The following is an 18963-nucleotide window of genomic DNA, read 5'->3' as shown; positions in this document are numbered from 1 at the left end:
ATAACGGGAAGCTTCCCGGTGATAAATGTGACATGTAGGGACAGACGGTACGTAAATAGCACGCCTACGTTGGGAATTAGAGTTGAAAATGTCATAAACTTAGTCGAAAATAGGGGTTCGAGGGGCGAAAATGCAAAGCAGCCCCCAAAATTTTATTTTCTGGTAACGGGAAGCTTCCCGGTGATAAATGTGACATGTAGGGACAGACGGTACGTAAATAGCATGCCTACGTTGGGAATTAGAGTTGAAAATGTCATAAACTTAGTCGAAAATAGGGGTTCGAGGGGCGAAAATGCAAAGCAGCCCCCAAAATTTTATTTTCTGGTAACGGGAAGCTTCCCGGTGATAAATGTGACATCTATGGACAGACGGTACATAAATAGGACAGCTACTTTGGGAATTAGAGTTGAAAATGTCATAAACTTTGTCGAAAAAAGGGGTTCGGGGGCCGAAAATGCAAAACAGCCCCCGAGCCACTGTTTTTCCGTAATAGGAAGGTTCCCGGTGATAAATGTGACATGTAGGTGTCCACAATACGTAATTAGGACAAGAACTAAATGTGACGAATGATATATCCTGTTGACGTAGTCCTTTGGAAATTGGAACAAAGGATTTGTAAAGTTCAGCTAAGGTTTAGGCGCAATTGTGTATTTGATAAGTTTAACTATCACCACTACAAAATGTGCAACAGTTGAACAATAGATAGTTCATATACATAACATGGCCTCAAGATTTGGCTGAAGGGAGGATAATTCCTCAGCAACAGAATAGGGAACTTAGGACTAAAGAAGCTAAGTATTGAAGGTACGTATCAAAATTAGATAGTGTAATGGAAGAATAGTTAAGCATAATCTTATATAGCTCGTCCCCATAAGCCTATAAAGAACCCAAGGCATTACTCATTCACAAACAGAAGCATATCTACATCTATAAACCCACTAATTAGTTTATTCTTTAAGGAAAGTGTTTCCAAAATTTCAATGATTATATTGAGAAAATTAGAATCTTTTATGAAGAAAAAGACCATATTAATTTCCATCCGTGGAGGTCAGAAAAACACTGAACTAACGTAACTGGAAGCTTCGTGGAGGTCACAAAAGCATAAGCATAGTGAGTTTTATGGATACCAGACAAACTGTAATGATGGGTTTTCTTACATTTTTATACCAAATAATTTTTGGATTAAATGGTAAGTACACCCAAAATTTTGGTAATTTCATAATACCTACACAATTTACTTTCACATTTAAGTACTAAAATTTACTTCGATAGATTTAGAGATAAAAAAGCTAGAACAAGAACTCGTGATGGGTTCATGTTTGGATGTCTTGCATTAGTTAATAGATATCACTGTCTTTGTCTTTTAATGTTTGAAATTATTACGATATATATATGTCGTCCAGAAGTGCCATTACATGAACCGAACTAATGATTTTTTCCCCCTTTTTTGCAGATGTTTTTGGACATACAAATGTGGATATGTTTTTGTTGACAAGTACGGGAGGGCATTTTGTTCATATCTCTATCCGTATATATAGTGGTTTGTAAAAAAATTTTGGTGGTAGCAATTAACATAGCACGTGGTACACAATATAATTTTTGTTGTGGTACAAAAGTTGTAGGTGCACAAAGAATTTGGTTATTCCAGTATTATGTATTGAATTAAATTATTGACGTGGGCTTAGACTTGGTTCTTATGAAATTTGTAATATATATATATATAAGTGGATGTTCAATATTAATTTTTTGGATGGTTGGAACTGAAATGTGTGTAATTGTTATTGAATGCTTCATAACATATTTACTGTTGATGGATACAGGAATGCTGATTAATAATGGATACAGGTGCACCAAATATTTTAATTAAAAAAAAAATGTTAACATATTTGGCCACCAAATATTTTGGTAGCTAAATATGTAATCAAATATTTTGGTGACTAAGAATTTAGTAGCAAAAACATAACCCATTAATTTTTTGTGACCAAATAATTAGTAGCTAAAACAATTGAGAAAGAGATAAAGAAAGTATTGGCTACTAAATGTTTTAGTCACGGAAAAAATATGGTGTCATTTGGCGACTAAAACGTTTGGTGGCAAAAAATGAAGAAGTAAATGTGAGCAGGCTTTTGGCTACAAAACTTTTAGTGGGCAAAAGTAACAATGACAAAAATTGCTTAGTCACTAAAAATATGTATTCTATTGGTGACAAAAATGTTTGGTCTATAATAGTTATTCTTAAATTATGGTAGCACTTTTAGTGACTAATACTTTAGTGGCAGAAACAGACCTTTTGCCGACTAAACTCAAAGTAGTAGCCAAATATGCACTTTCGGCGACCAATTTTTTTGTAGCTAAAAGTGAACCTTCCCCGACCACCACAGGTTGGTAGCCAAAAAGCCTAATTCTGCGACCAATTCTTTAGTGGCAGAAACAGACCTTTTGCCGACTAAACTCAAAGTCGTAGCCAAATGGTGATTATCGGCGACCAATTATTTTAGTAGGGGAAACATACCTTTTGGCGACTAAAGCCAATTTAGTAGCCAAATGTGTACACTTTCGGCGACCAAACAGATTTTAGTCGCCAATACTATCGCCGACAGGGTAAAGGCGACGAGCTTAGCGACGAAAAATTTTGGTCGCTAATTCATTTTGGCGACTAAATAAGTGACTTTTGGCGACCAATATTTTGGTAGCCAAAAGTGACATTTCTTGTAGTGAATGAATAGGATATAGGTATTGGATAATATATCTCCCAATTCATGTTTGTTAACTTGATATATAAGATTGGATATATATTATCCATGTTTGTTTTACAAAATATATTGTGGGATACAAACAAGTAATTTCCAAGATTGCCCTCATAATATTATATTAAATTATATTAAATTAAATTCAAAATTTTATATTATATTATATTATATTATATTAAATTAAATTCAACAATTATATTATATTAAATTCAAAATTTTATATTAAATTATATTATATTAAATTAAATTCAATAATATTATATTATATTAAATTCAAAATTTATATTAAATTATATAATATTAAATTCAATTCAATAATATTATATTATATTATATTAAATTCAATAATATTAAATTAAATTCAATAGTTATATTATATTAAATTCAAAAAATATATTAAATTATATTATGTTAGATAGACAAAAGGGCAAATTGGATTTTTTAAATCATATCCCAACCAAGGGGATATGATATAATGGGGGAGGTGGTATTGTATATCCTCTACTTTTGGGGGATATACAATCCCAAGGGATATTATATACTCTTTGAAAAAAAATTGCAAACATGGGATGTATAGACCTCACAGAATATAATATCTAATCTTACTCTTTATATCCTGGAATCAAACAGGGCCTAAGAAACTAAAAAACAAAATATGATGGAAAGTTTCGAGTAGGAGAAGTTATTCACGATTATCGGGTATAAATACCAAGTATGACGATAATATCATGCGATGTAGTTTATAAACTAATGAGAGATCTCACAATGACATGGTGAAAATTACATGGTCAGGTCAATGAGAGATAAGAAATACCTATTTAATCCAATTTGTGGGTTTTTATTAATTGGTCACATTATGTAAAAATGGTGTGGTGTTACCATTGCACAAAAAATTTATTCTCAAGACTTGAATCATCAACTTTACATATGATAGTATTGAAGTAAAGCCATTTGACCTGCTAATAATTGGCAGATTTCAAAAGATGAATTCAACACACATATTGTGGTTGGTCAAAAACAGTAAGTTCATAAAAAAAAAAAAAAAAAGTATATTGATGGCATTTAAAATTGTAAACTTCACTATTTTGAGCCAATAGAAATTTGTGTTTTATTCACACGCTTTAGGTCGGGCAGATTTCAAGTATAGCATGTCTCTAAATGAATTGACAAGTGAAACAAAACCAATGGACTTTGACTGGGTAGATATGAACAGCAAGGTACGCAAGTTGAGCAAGAATACAAGACTGATGGGGGGTGACAATAGACACATGTGCAGTGTTAGTTTGGTGATGACATATGAGTATAGCAGCTACATATGAAAATGCCAAATTCAGGTACACACTCCTACCAAACCTTCAGGTGTATAGACAGTTACACATCCCATGCATTGCTTAGTTAGAAGCCTAGAGGGAGGGAGGGAGAGAAAGAAGAGAGAGAGAGAGAGATCATATGTGAAAGGTCACATTATTATGGGTTTGAGTTTTGGATTCACTTAATTTTTTTAATTTTATCAAAAAAAATTCCTACCATAATTATAATTTAGCGTAAATGTATTATGTACTGTTATTTTATACATTTTGTAAAATATTAATCTTCATGAGTGGCAATTTGACAAAGGTTTTTTTATCAACTTTTAATTGGCTTATTTTGTCTTTCAATAATTTTTTTTTCATTTTACATTTTATTTTACTAGAATGCTACAATTGCTTTCACAAAAAAATAAAATAAAAACACCAAAGTTTAAAATCTAATAGTGAAAAAAAATACAAATTTTACAAATCAAAAATTAAAAAAGAAAAAAAAAAAAACGTGTCTAAATAACAGTTGGTAACAGCGGATGTTCATACTGGAGCGGGGCCAGTGAATTGCAATTTTATTTCAGGTTTTACAATTAGGACCTTAATGAATATTTTAGTTTAAAAAATTAAAAAAATTACTATAAAGCATCAACTCATTCTTTTATTAAAAAAAAATTACTATAAAATACTTTTTTTAATAAAAAATTAAAAACTAATTAAAAAAAAAAAAAGTCAATTATCAAACAATTCTTAAAATGTTAATAGAAGAACAGCGACAAATAGAATGTTTGAACACTTGAGGATTTTTAGAATTAGTTTACTTGTCCACGCAGTCGGCAGTCGCAAATCTTGACTGGTCCCACCCAATTCGCACCTGCCACGTCTTCCATATCATCCGAGTCCAATATTAACAACCGTCCCATTAACCATAGTATGTCTATTTCCACCCTTGTAGTTTTCCGACTTACCAAATTCAGTGTTTGGATAATGTATTAATTCATGTATTAAACATTCAAAAAAAAGTTAAAATAATGTTTAAGGAGACACCAAAGCTGATTTAATTAATGCTGATTTTCAACTCATACCAAGAACCAATAAGAACTCAACAAAACGATTTTGTTTGAGCTTCAGTGCTCTTGAGAATTTAATCATTGGAGTGTTAAATTAAAATTAAAGTGCATATTTTGTGAATATCTAAACAATGATCTAAAAAAAAAACAGACCCTACATTCCAATCTAAGTCTATTTTACATACAAAAAATATATTTCAATCAAGATGCACTAAAAATCAAACTGGTGAATCTGAATTATCAATCTTCATCTTATCTAATGAATCAGTTTTTTCTTGATCTGATCCATTGTTATGAGCGTTTGTTCCAGTAAGCACTTGGGCTCTCTGAGCTTGACATTCCCAATCTGTTCGACTTAAAAAGAACAACATGGTCACAACACACGAGCCCTGGGCTGCCAAAAGGCCTAGCCACAGTCCTCTGAAGTCGAACCCGGCATAGAAACTCAGCCACACCGCCACGGGCATTCCCACCAAGTAAAAGCACCCGAGATTGATATTCGCACCCATTTTCGGCCTTGCAGTCCCTCTCAACACTCCACACCCGGTTGTCTGAGGGCAGTTTCCGAGCTCACAAAGTCCAATTATGGGTAAAACCATTGATGTTAACTTAATAATGTCCGCGTCGTGTGTGAACATGGTTGCCCAAACATTCCTCACCATAATAGCAAAAAACAGTGCTGAAAATCCCAATATGAAGCTTGTGGAGAGGCCTACAATGGCTGCGAGTTTCGCTTTCTTGGGCTGGTTAGCTCCCAATTCATTCCCAACCCTTGTTGACACTCCAAAGCTCAAGGAAGATGGTAAAATGTAGATTAAAGATGTGGTTTGAATCAAAACCCCCATGGAAGCTACCGTGGCACGAGGATTTATTAACAATCCACATAGTAAAATCATGATTTCATACCACCACCATTCGAGACACACCGAAATGCAGCTCGGAACAGCTAAGTTAATGAGAGTCTTCCAATCTTTCAAGCACTCCGATGACAGACCACTCCAAGTTTTCTTGTATACGCCGGAGATTACAACGTAGACGATCAACGATGTTACAAGATTTAAATTAGTCCAAACACCGCTTATCGCGACACCTTTAATTCCTAATTTGAGGACCGAAACGAGGAAATAATTGATGGGTATGTGAAGAAGAATAGCGAAAGTTGCGCAATATGTTAGAGGAAGAGTTATGGATTGTGTTCGGAGATAGATACGAAGAGGGTGAAGAAGAGATTGAGAAAAGAGGTCAGGGAGAGAAAAAAGAATGTAGGATTGAGCTTGGGTTGCAATATCATCATCTTGGCCACAAAAGAGAAGAATTGTCTTCATGTTGAGCCAAAGTAAAGAAATGGGAATTGAAGTCAAGAGAAGCAAAAGAATAGTTCTTTGGAGGGTGAGGCCGAGGAGTTTGTGTCTTTGAGCACCGAAGGCTTGGCCGCAAATGGGTTCCATGCCCATGGCAAGGCCGGAGAGGATGGAGTAACCGGTGATGTTAGCGAAGCCGATAGCGAGAGAGCCACCGGCTAAGGAGAGGTCGTCGCCGAGGCGGCCGAGGAAGAGCATGGAGATCATGGAGCGAGAGTATAGTAAAAGGCCTGTTAGTACCATCGGTAGAGCTATGTTGGCTATGCATTTTGATTCTGTGAGGGCTTGAGAGAGATGGGTTTTGTGGAGGACCTCTGGATTTTCTTGTAGTTTGGATGGTGAATTTTCGGTCACCAATGGAGTATACATGTCAAAGTTATGGGTTTTGAGAGAGAGAGGAGAGAGAGAGAGAGAGAGAGGGTTTTTAGAGAGAGAGAGAGAGAGGTGCTTTGGGTTTTAGAAGTGAGGGGGTTGTGGGGGGCTTCAATCGGGAGAGGGGAAAAAAGGGGTATTTATGGTTGACTGGAACGAGTCCCAAGTTCGAATTGAAATTCTTTTACTAAATTCTGGAAGCAAAGGCGTCCTTTTATGACCGACCGACCAAGTGCTGCGATTTGGGCCTGCAGGGCATAGCGTAGAGAGAGAGAGAGAGAAACTTTTCACTTTCTAGAGAAAGACAAAAAATTAAAAAATGTTGTTATTTGTGGGAATTGTTTTATGTTTGATTTGTTATTTAAGGTGTTTTTATTGGCACTGAGAGACTACTGTATCCCATTTAATACCTGTTCCATGTTTTTATAAGTCGGCTGCCGGGGAAATTTTAGCGCCGGATTTCCTTTTGGGTCAGCATAACGCTGCGTTTCGTAAGTTTGATTGAAACATTTAAAAAAAAAATTAAAATAAAATAAAAATAATAAGTGATAAATAAATAAAATATATTTAAATATAATTTTATTTTATATATTTTTTCTTTCTTTTATTTATATATTATCTTATTTTATATATTTTTTCTTCCTTTTTTAAAATCCTTCACAATTTTTTTAACCAAATACAACATAAATCACAGTATATTTCGATTTAAAAATTGGATATTTTAATAATTCAAATCAATTTGTCGCAAAATGAGTAGTTTTGATTATTTAAATAAAGGCCAAATCATTAAATCGATCTTCGTTCACTTGCCAACTCACATGGCCCACACAATCTACATTCACCAACTAAGCAAACGCAGATTTCCTTTTGCGTCAGCATAATGCTGTGCTTCTTAAGTTTGATTGGGAAATTTAGACAAAAAAAATTAAATAAAAAAAAATGATAAGCGACAGATAAATAAAATATATTTATATTTTATTTAATTTTATATATTTTTTCTTTCTTTTTTAAAATACTTCCCAATTTTTTTAACCAAAAACAACGTAAATCACATTATGTTTCAATTTAAAAACTGAGTATTTTAATAATTCAAATCAATCTGCCGTAAAACAAGTAGTTTTGATAATTTGAATAAAGGATCGATCTTCATTCACTTGCCAACTCACATGGCCCATGTAATCTACATTCATCAACTAAGCAAACGCGGATTTCCTGTTGCCTCAGCATGATGTTGTGCTTCTTAAGTTTGATTGGGAGATTTAGAAAAAAAAAATTTAAAATAAAAAAGAAAATGATAAGCGATAGATAAATAAAATATATTTATATTTTCTATAATTTTATATTTTTTTTTCTTTCTTTTTTTAAATTCCTTCGCAATTTTTTTAACCAAATATAATGTAAATCACATCATGTTAATATTTAAAAACTGGATATTTTAATAATTCAAATAAATTTGTCGCAGAACGAGTAGTTTTGATTATTTGAATAAAGGCCAAATCATTAAATCGTTTTTCTTTCACTTGCCAACTCATATGGCCCACGCAATCCACATTCATCAACTAAGCAAAACGCGGATTTCCTTTTGCGTCAGCATAATGCTGTGCTTCTTAAGTTTGATTGGGAGATTTAAAAAAAAAAAATTTAACATAAAAAAGAAAATGATAAGCGACAGATAAATAAGATATATTTATATTTTATTTAATTTTATCTATTTTTTCTTTCTTTTTTAAATTTCTTTGCAATTTTTTTAACCAAATACAACGTAAATCAGATAATGTTTCAATTAAAAAACTAGGTATTTTAATAATTCAAACCGATTTGTTGTACAACGAGTAGTTTTTGATTATTTGAATAAAAGTCAAATCATTAAATCGATATTCATTCACTTGCCAACTCACATGGCCCACGCAATTCTCATTCATCAACTAAGCAAACGTGGATTTCCTTTTGCGTCAGCATAACGCTGTGCTTCTTAAGTTCGATTGGGAGATTCAGGAAAAAAAAATTTAAAACAAAAAAGAAAATGATAATCTATAGATAAATAAAATATATTTATATTTTATTTAATTTTATATATTTTTTCTTTCCTTTTTTAAATTCCTTCACAATTTTTTTAACCAAATACAGCGTAAATCACATCATGCTTCAATTTAAAAACTTGGTATTTTAATAATTCAAATCAATTTGTTGCAGAACAAGTAGTTTTGATTTTTTGAATAAAGGCCAAATCATTAAATCGATCTTCATTCACTTGCCAACTCACATGGCCCACACAATCCACATTCATCAACTAAGCAAAGGCTGATTTCCTTTTGCTTCAACATGATGTTGCGCTTCTTAAGTTTGATTGGGAGATTTAAAAAAAAAAAATTAAAATACAAAAGAAAATGATAAGCAATAGATAAATAAAATATATTTATATTTAATTTAATTTCACATATTTTTTCTTTCTTTTTTTAAATTTCTTCGCAATTTTTTTAACCAAATATAACGTAAATCACATCATGTTTCAATTTAAAAACTGGGTATTTTAATAATTCAAATTAATTTATCGCAGAACGAGTAGTTTTGATTATTTAAATAAAAGCCAAATCCTTAAATTGATTTTCTTTCACTTGCCGACTCACATGGCCCTGCCACATTCATCAACTAAGCAAACGCGAATTTCCTTTTACGTCAGCATAATGTTGCGCTTCTTAAGTTTGATTGGGAGATTTAGAAAAAAAAAAAAATTTAAAAAAGAAAATGATAAGCGACAGATAAATAAAATATATTTATAATTTATTTAATTTTATCTATTTTTTCTTTCTTTTTTAAATTCCTTTGCAATTTTTTTAACCAAATACGACGTAAATCACATAATGTTTCAATTAAAAAACTAGGTATTTTAATAATTCAAACCAATTTGTTGCACAACGAGTAGTTTTGATTATTTGAATAAAAGTCAAATCATTAAATCGATATTCATTCACTTGCCAACTCACATGGCCCACGCAATTCTCATTCATCAACTAGGCAAACGTGGATTTCCTTTTGCGGCAGCATAACGTTGTGCTTCTTAAGTTCGATTGGGAGATTCAGGAAAAAAAATTTAAAATAAAAAAGAAAATGATAATCTATAGATAAATAAAATATATTTATATTTTATTTAATTTTACATATTTTTTCTTTCTTTTTTTAAACTCCTTCGCAACTTTTTTTAACCAAATACAGCGTGAATCACATCATGCTTCAATTTAAAAACTGGGTATTTTAATAATTCAAATCGATTTGTCGCAGAACAAGTAGTTTCGATTATTTAAATAAAGGTCAAATCATTAAATCGACCTTCATTCACTTGCCAACTCACATGGCCCACGCAATCCACATTCATCAACTAAGCAAAGGCAGATTTCATTTTGCCTCAACATGATGCTGCGCTTCTTAAGTTTGATTGAGAGATTTAAAAAAAAAATTAAAATAAAAAAGAAAATGATAAGCGATCGATAAATAAAATATAAATATATTTTATTTAATTTATATATTCTTTCTTTCTTTTTTTAAATTCCTTCGTAATTTTTTTAACCAAATATAACGTAAATCACATCATGTTTCAATTTAAAAACTAGGTATTTTAATAATTCAAATTAATTTGTCGCAGAACGAGTAGTTTTGATTATTTGAATAAAGGCCAAATCATTAAATCGATTTTCTTTCACTTGCCAACTCACAAGGCCCACGCAATCCACATTCATCAACTAAGCAAACGCGGATTTCCTTTTGCGTCAGCATAATGCTGCGCTTCTTAAGTTTGATTGGGAGATTTAGAAAAAAAATTTAACATAAAAAAGAAAATGATAAGCGACAGATAAATAAAATATATTTATATTTTATTTAATTTTATCTATTTTTTCTTTCTTTTATAAATTTCTTTGCAATTTTTTTAACCAAATACAACGTAAATAACATAATGTTTCAATTAAAAACTAGGTATTTTAATAATTCAAACCGATTTTTTGCACAACGAGTAGTTTTGATTATTTGAATAAAGGTCAAATCATTAAATCCATCTTCATTCACTTGCCAACTCACATGGCCCAAGCAATCTACATTCACCAACTAAGCAAACACGGATTTCCTTTTGCGTCAGCATAATGCTGTGCTTCTTAAGTTTGATTGGGAAATTTGGACAAAAAATATTTTAATAAAAAAAAAATGATAAGCGATAGATAAATAAAATATATTTATATTTCATTTCATTTTATATATTTTTTCTTTCCTTTTTAAAATCCTTCGCAATTTTTTTAACCAAATATAACGTAAATCACATTATGTTTCAATTTAAAAACTGAATATTTTAATAATTCAAATCAGTTTGCCATAAAACAAGTAGTTCTGATTATTTGAAAAAAGGCCAAATCATTAAATCGATCTTCATTCACTTGCCAACTCACATGGCCCACGCAATCCGCATTCATCAACTAAGCAAACATGGATTTCCTTTTGCCTCAGCATGATGCTGTGCTTCTTAAGTTTGATTGGGAGATTTAGAAAAAAAAATTAAAAATAAAAAAGAAAATGATAAGCGATAGATAAATAAAATATATTTATATTTTCTATAATTTTATATATTATTTTCTTTCTTTTTTTAAATTCCTTAACAATTTTTTTAACCAAATATAATGTAAATCACATCATGTTAATATTTAAAAACTGGATATTTTAATAATTCAAATAAATTTGTCGCAGAACGAGTAGTTTTGATTATTTGGATAAAGGCCAAATCATTAAATCGATTTTCTTTCACTTGCCAACTCACATGGCCCACGCAATCCACATTCATCAACTAAGCAAAACGCGGATTTCCTTTTGCATCAGCATAATGATGTGCTTCTTAAGTTTGATTGGGAGATTTAGAAAAAAAAAAATTAACATAAAAAAGAAAATGATAAGCGACAGATAAATAAAATATATTTATTTTTATTCAATTTTATCTATTTTTTCTTTCTTTCTTAAATTTCTTTGCAATTTTTTTAACCAAATACAACGTAAATCACATAATGTTTCAGTTAAAAAACTAGGTATTTTATAATACAAACCGATTTGTTGCACAACGAGTAGTTTTGATTATTTGAATAAAAGTCAAATCATTAAATCGATATTCATTCACTTGCCAACTCACATGGCTCATGTAATTCTCATTCATCAACTAAGCAATCGTCGATTTCCTTTTGCGTCAGCATAATACTATGCTTCTTAAGTTCGATTGGGAGATTCAGGAAAAAAAAAATTAAAAATAAAAAATAAAATGATAATCTATAGATAAATAAAATATATTTGTATTTTATTTAATTTTATATATTTTTTCTTTCTTTTTTTAAATTCCTTTGCAATTTTTTTAACCAAATACAGCGTAAATCACATCATGCTTCAATTTAAAAACTTGGTATTTTAATAATTCAAATCGATTTGTCGCAGAACAAGTAGTTTTGATTATTTGAATAAAGGCCAAATCATTAAATTGATCTTCATTCACTTGCCAACTCACATGGCCACGCAATCCACATTCATCAACTAAGCAAACGCGGATTTCCTTTTGCCTCAGCATAATGTTGTGCTTCATAAGTTTGCTTGGGAGATTTAGAAAAATAAAATTAAAAAAAAAAAGAAAATGATAAGCGATAGAGAAATAAAATATATTTTATTTAATTATATATATCTTTTCTTTTTTTTAAATTCTTTCGCACTTTTTTAAACCAAATACAGAGTAAATCACATCATGTTTCAATTTAAAAATAGGATATTTTAATAATTCAAATCGATTTGTCTCAGAACGAGTAGTTTTGATTATTCGAATAAAAGTCAAATCATTAAATCGATCTTCATTCACTTGCCAACTCACATGGCCCACGCAATCCACATTCATACACTGAGCAAATATGGATTTCCTTTTGCCTCGGCATAATGTTGCGCTTCTTAAGTTTGATTGGGAGATTTAGAAAAAAAAATTAAATAAAAAGAAAATGATAAGCGATAGATAAATAAAATACATTTATATTTTATTTGTTTTTATTTCTTTTTTTTCTTTTTTTAAATTTCTTCGCAATTTTTTTTCACCAAATATAGCATAAATCACATCATGTTTCAATTTAAAAACTAGGTATTTTAATAATTCAAATCCATTTGTCATAGAACAAGTAGTTTTCATTATTTTAATATAGGCTAAATCATTAAGTCAATCTTCATTCACTTACCAACTCACATGGCCCAGTCATTCCACATTCATCAACTAAGCAAACGCAGATTTCCTTTTGCCTCAGCATAATGCTGCGCTTCTTAAGTATGATTGGTAGGTTTAGAAAAAAAATTTAAAATAAAAAAGAAATGGTAAGCGATAGATAAATACAATATATTTATATTTTATTTTATTTTATATATTTTTTCTTTTTTTTTCAAATTCCTTTGCAATTTTTTTAACCAAATACAGCGTAAATCACATCATGTTCCAATTTAAAAATTGGGTATTTTATTAATTCAAATTAATTTGTCGCAAAACCAGTAGTTTTGATTATTTGAATAAAGGCCAAATCATTAAATCGATCTTCATTAACTTGCCAACTCACATGGCCCACAAAATCCACATTCATCAACTAAGCAAACGCAAATTTCCTTTTGCCTTAGCATAAAGCTGTGCTTCTTAAGTTCGGTTGCGAGATTTAGAAAAAAAAATTAAAATAAAAAAGAAAATGATACGCGATAGATATATAAAATATATTTATATTTTATTTAATTGTATATATTTTTCGTTTTCTTTTCAAATTCCTTTGCAACTTTTTTAACCAAATACAGTGTAAATCACGTCATGTTTCAATTTAAAAACTGGGTATTTTAATAATTCAAATCCATTTGTAAAAGATCAAGCAGTTTTGATTATTGGAATAAAGGCCAAATCATTATATCGATCTTCATTCACTTGCCAAGGCACATGGCCCATGCAATCCACATCCATCAACTAAGTAAACGTGGATTTCTTTTAGCGTCAACATAATGGTGCGTTTCTTAAGTTTGATAGGGAAATTTAGAAAAAAAAATTAAAATAAAAAAGAAAATGATAAGCAATAGATAAATAAAATATTTTTATATTTTATTTAATTTTATGTATTTTTCTTTCTTTTTTTAAATTCCTTCGCAATTTTTTTAGCCAAATATCGCGTAAATCACATCATGTTTCAATTTAAAAACTGAGTATTTTAATAATTCAAATCCATTTGTCGCAGAACGAGTTGTTTTGACGATTTGAATAAAGGCCAAATCATTAAATTAATTTTCATTCACTTGCCAACTCAGATGGCCCACGCAATCCACATTCATAAACTAAACAAACGCGGATTTCTTTTTGCGTCAGCATAATGCTGTGCTTCTTAAGTTTGATTGGGAGATGTAGAAAAAAAAATTAAATAAAAAAGAAAATGGTAAGCGATAGATAAATACAATATATTTATATTTTATTTTATATATTTTTTCTTTCATTTTTAAAATTCCTTTGCAATTTTTTTTAACCAAATACAGTGTGAATCATATCATGTTTCAAATTTAAACTTGTGTATTTTAATAATTCAAATCAATTTATCGCAGAACGAGTAGTTTTGATTATTTGAATAAAGGCCATATCATTAAATCAATCTTCATTCAATTGCCAACTCACATGGCCAACGCAATCCACATTTGTCGACTAAGCAAACGCGGATTTCTTTTTGCCTCAGCATAATGCTGTGCTTCTTAAGTATGATTGGTAGATTCAAAAAAAAAAAATTAAAATAAAAAAGAAATTGATAAGCGGTAGATAAATAAAATATATTTATATATTTTATTTAATTTAATATATTTTTTCTTTATTTTTTTAAATTCCTTCGCAATTTTTTTAACCAAATACAGTGTAAACCACATCATGTTTCAATTTAAAAATTGGGTATTGTAATAATTCAAATCGATTTGTCGCAGAACGAGTAGCTTTGATTATTTGAATAAAGGCCAAATCATTAAGTCAATCTTCATTCACTTGCCAACTCACATGGTCCACGCAATCCACATTCATCAGCTAAGCAAACGTGGATTTCCTTTTGCCTCAGCATAGTGCTGCGCTTCTTAAGTTTGATTAGGAGATTTGGAAGAAAAAAAATTCAAATAAAAAAGAAAATGATAAGCGATAGATAAATAAAATATATTTATATTTTATTTAATTTTATATATTTTTTCTTTTTTTTTTAAATTCCCTCGCGATTTTTTTAACCAAATACAACGTAAATCACATCATGTTTCAATTTAAAAACTGGATATTTTAATAATTCAAATCAATTTGTCGCAGAATGAGTTGTTTTGATTATTTGAATAAAGGCCAAATCATTAAATCGATATTCATTCACTTGCCAACTCACATGGTCCACGCAATCCACATTCATCAACTAAGCAAAGGCGGATTTCCTTTTGCCTCAGTATGATGCTGCGCTCCTTAAGTTTGATTAGGAGATTGAAAAAAAAAATTAAAATAAAAAAGAAAATGATAAGCGATTTGCAAATAAAATATATTTATATTTTATTTAATTTTATATATTTTTCTCACTTTTTTTAAATTGTTTCATAATTTTTTTAACCAAATATAACGTAAATTAAATCATGTTTCAATTTAAAAATTAGGTATTTTAATAATTCAAATCCATTTGTAGTAGAACGAGTCGTTTTGATTATTTGAATAAATGCCAAATCATTAAATTGATCTGCATTCACATGCCTACTCACATGGCCCACGTAATCTACATTAATCAACAAAGCAAACGTGGATTCCCTTTTGCTTCAACATAATGCTGCGCTTCTTAAGTTTGATTAGGAGATTTAGAAAAAAAAATTCAAAATAAAAAAGAAAATGATACGCGATAGATAAAAAATATATATTTATATTTTATTTAATTTTATATATTTTTTCTTTCTTTTTTTAAATTCCTTTGCAATTTTTTTAACCAAATACAGCGTAAATTACATCATGTTTCAATTTAAAAATTGGATATTTTAATAATTCAAATCAATTTGTAGCGGAACGAGCAGTTTTGATTATTTGACTAATGGCTAAATCATTAAGTCAATCTTCATTCACTTGCCAACTCATATGGCCCATGCAATCCACATTCATCAACTAAGCAAACGCGGATTTCCTTTTGACTCAGCATAATGCTGTGCTTCTTAAGTTTGCTTGGGAGATTTAGAAGAAAAAAAAATTAAAATAAAAAAGAAAATGATAAGCGATAGATAAATACAATATATTTATATTTTATTTAATTATATATATCTTTTCTATTTTTTTTAAAATTCTTTCGCACTTTTTTTAACCAAATACAGAGTAAATCACATCATGTTTCAATTTAAAAATAGGATATTTTAATAATTCAAATCGATTTGTCTCAGAACGAGTATTTTTGATTATTTGAATACAAGTCAAATCATTAAATCGATCTTTATTCACTTGCCAACTCACATGGCCCACGCAATCCACATCCATCCACTAAGCAAACATGGATTTCCTTTTGCCTCAGCATAATGTTGCGCTTCTTAAGTTTGATTGGGAGATTTAGAAAAAAAAAAATTAAATAAAAAGAAAATGATAAGCGATAGATAAATAAAATACATTTATATTTTATTTTTTTTTATTTTTTTTTTCTTTTTTTAAATTTCTTCGCAATTTTTTTCACCAAATATAGCATAAATCACATCATGTTTCAATTTAAAAACTAGGTATTTTAATAATTCAAATCCATTTGTCATAGAACGAGTAGTTTTGATTTTTTTAATATAGGCCAAATCATTAATCCAATCTTCATTCACTTACCAACTCACCTGGCCCGCTCAATCCGCATTCATCAACTAAGCAAACGCAGATTTCCTTTTGCCTCAGCATAATGCTACGCTTCTAAAGTATGATTGGTAGGTTTAGAAAAAAAAATTAAAATAAAAAAGAAAATGATAAGCGATAGATAAATACAATATATTTATATTTTATTAAATTTTGTATATTTTTTTCTTTTTTTTAAAAATTCCTTTGCAATTTTTTTAACCAAATACAGCGTAAATCACATCATGTTCCAATTTAAAAACTAGGTATTTTAATAATTCAAATCAATTTGTCGTAGAACCAGTAGTTTTGATTATTTGAATAAAGGCCAAATCATTAAATCGATCTTCATTAACTTGCCAACTCACATGGCCCACAAAATCCACATTCATCAACTAAGCAAACACGAATTTCCTTTTGCCTTAGCATAAGGCTGTGCTTCTTAAGTTTGGTTGCGAGATTTAGAAAAAAAAAATTAAAATAAAAAAGAAAATGATATGCGATAGATAAATAAAATATAAATATATTTTATTTAATTGTATATATTTTTCGTTTTCTTTTCAAATTCCTTTGCAACTTTTTTAACCAAATGCAGCGTAAATCACATCATGTTTCAATTTAAAAACTGGGTATTTTAATAATTCAAATCCATTTGAAAAAGAACAAGCAGTTTTGATTATTGGAATAAAGGCCAAATCATTATATCGATCTTCATTCACTTGCCAAGGCACATGGCCCACGCAATCCACATTCATCAACTAAGTAAACGTGGATTTCTTTTTGCGTCAACATAATGGTGCATTTCTTAAGTTTGATTGGGAAATTTAGAAAAAAAAAATTAAAATAAAAAAGAAATGATAAGCGATAGATAAATAAAATATTTTTATATTTTATTTAATTTTATGTATTTTTCTTTCTTTTTTTAAATTCCTTCGCAATTTTTTTAACCAAATACCGCGTAAATCAAATCATGTTTCAGTTTAAAAACTGAGTATTTTAATAATTCAAATTCATTTGTCGCAGAACGAGTTGTTTTGATTATTTGAATAAAGGCCAAACCATTAAATTAATTTTCATTCACTTGCCAACTCAGATGGCGCACGCAATCCACATTCATAAACTAAACAAACGCGGATTTCTTTTTGCATCAGCATAATGTTGTGCTTCTTAAGTTTGATTGGGAGATGTAGAAAAAAAAATTAAATAAAAAAGAAAATGGTAAACGATTGATAAATAAAATATATTTATATATTTTTTCTTGCTTTTTTAAAATTCCTTTGCAATTTTTTTAACCAAATACAGTGTAAATCATATCATGTTTCAAATTTAAAATTGTGTATTTTAATAATTCAAATCAATTTGTCGCAGAACGAGTAGTTTTAGTTATTTGAATAAAGGCCAAATCATTAAATCAATCTTCATTCAATTGCCAACTCACATGGCCAACGCAATCCACATTTATCGACTAAGCAAACGCGGATTTCTTTTTGCCTTAGCATAATGTTGCGCTTCTTAAGTATGATTGGTAGATTCAAAAAAAAAATGAAAATAAAAAAGAAATTGATAAGTGATAGATAAATAAAATATATTTATATTTTATTTAATTTAATATATTTTTTCTTTATTTTTTTAAATTCCTTCGCAATTTTTTTAACCAAATACAGCGTAAATCACATCATGTTTCAATTTAAAAATTGGGTATTGTAATAATTCAAATCGATTTGTCGCAGAATGAGTAGCTTTGATTATTTGAATAATGGCCAAATCATTAATTCAATCTTCATTCACGTGCCAACTCACATGGTCCACGCAATCCACATTCATCAGCTAAGCAAACGTGGATTTCCTTTTGCCTCAGCATAATGCTACGCTTCTTAAGTTTGATTAGGAGATTTAGAAGAAAAAAAAAATTAAAATAAAAAAGAAAATGATAAGCGATAGATAAATACAATATATTTACATTTTATTTAATTTTATATTTTTTTCTTTTTTTTTAAACTCCCTCGCGATTTTTTTAACCAAATACAACGTAAATCACATCATGTTTCAATTTAAAAACTGAATATTTTAATAATTCAAATCAATTTGTCGCAGAACGAGTTGTTTTGATTATTTGAATAAAGGCCAAATCATTAAACTGATCTTTATTCACTTGCCAACTCACATGGTCCACGCAATCCACATTCATCAACTAAGCAAAGGCGGATTTCCTTTTGACTCAGCATGATGCTGCGCTTCTTAAGTTTGATTGGG

The 18963-nt window shown here is 29.6% G+C and overlaps 1 protein-coding gene across 1 annotated transcript; it reads right to left on the bottom strand.

Annotated features, from left to right (window-relative positions):
* Nucleotides 1-5162: 5162 nt before the first annotated feature.
* On the bottom strand, nucleotides 5163-7193 carry LOC114298182 (protein DETOXIFICATION 49). Its single transcript, XM_028242714.2, has one exon. It carries the CDS (start codon nucleotides 6846-6848, stop codon nucleotides 5337-5339), a length of 1512 nt encoding a protein of 503 aa, XP_028098515.1. The 5' UTR covers nucleotides 6849-7193; the 3' UTR covers nucleotides 5163-5336.
* Between the last annotated feature and the right edge of the window lie 11770 nt (nucleotides 7194-18963).

The sequence above is a fragment of the Camellia sinensis genome, chromosome 13 (genome assembly GCF_055761805.1).
Source record: "Camellia sinensis isolate YWXY chromosome 13, ASM5576180v1, whole genome shotgun sequence".
NCBI classification, from domain to species: domain Eukaryota; kingdom Viridiplantae; phylum Streptophyta; class Magnoliopsida; order Ericales; family Theaceae; genus Camellia; species Camellia sinensis.
The sequence above is the reverse complement of the archived record's forward strand: the minus strand, read 5'-3'. Positions and strand labels throughout refer to the sequence as shown.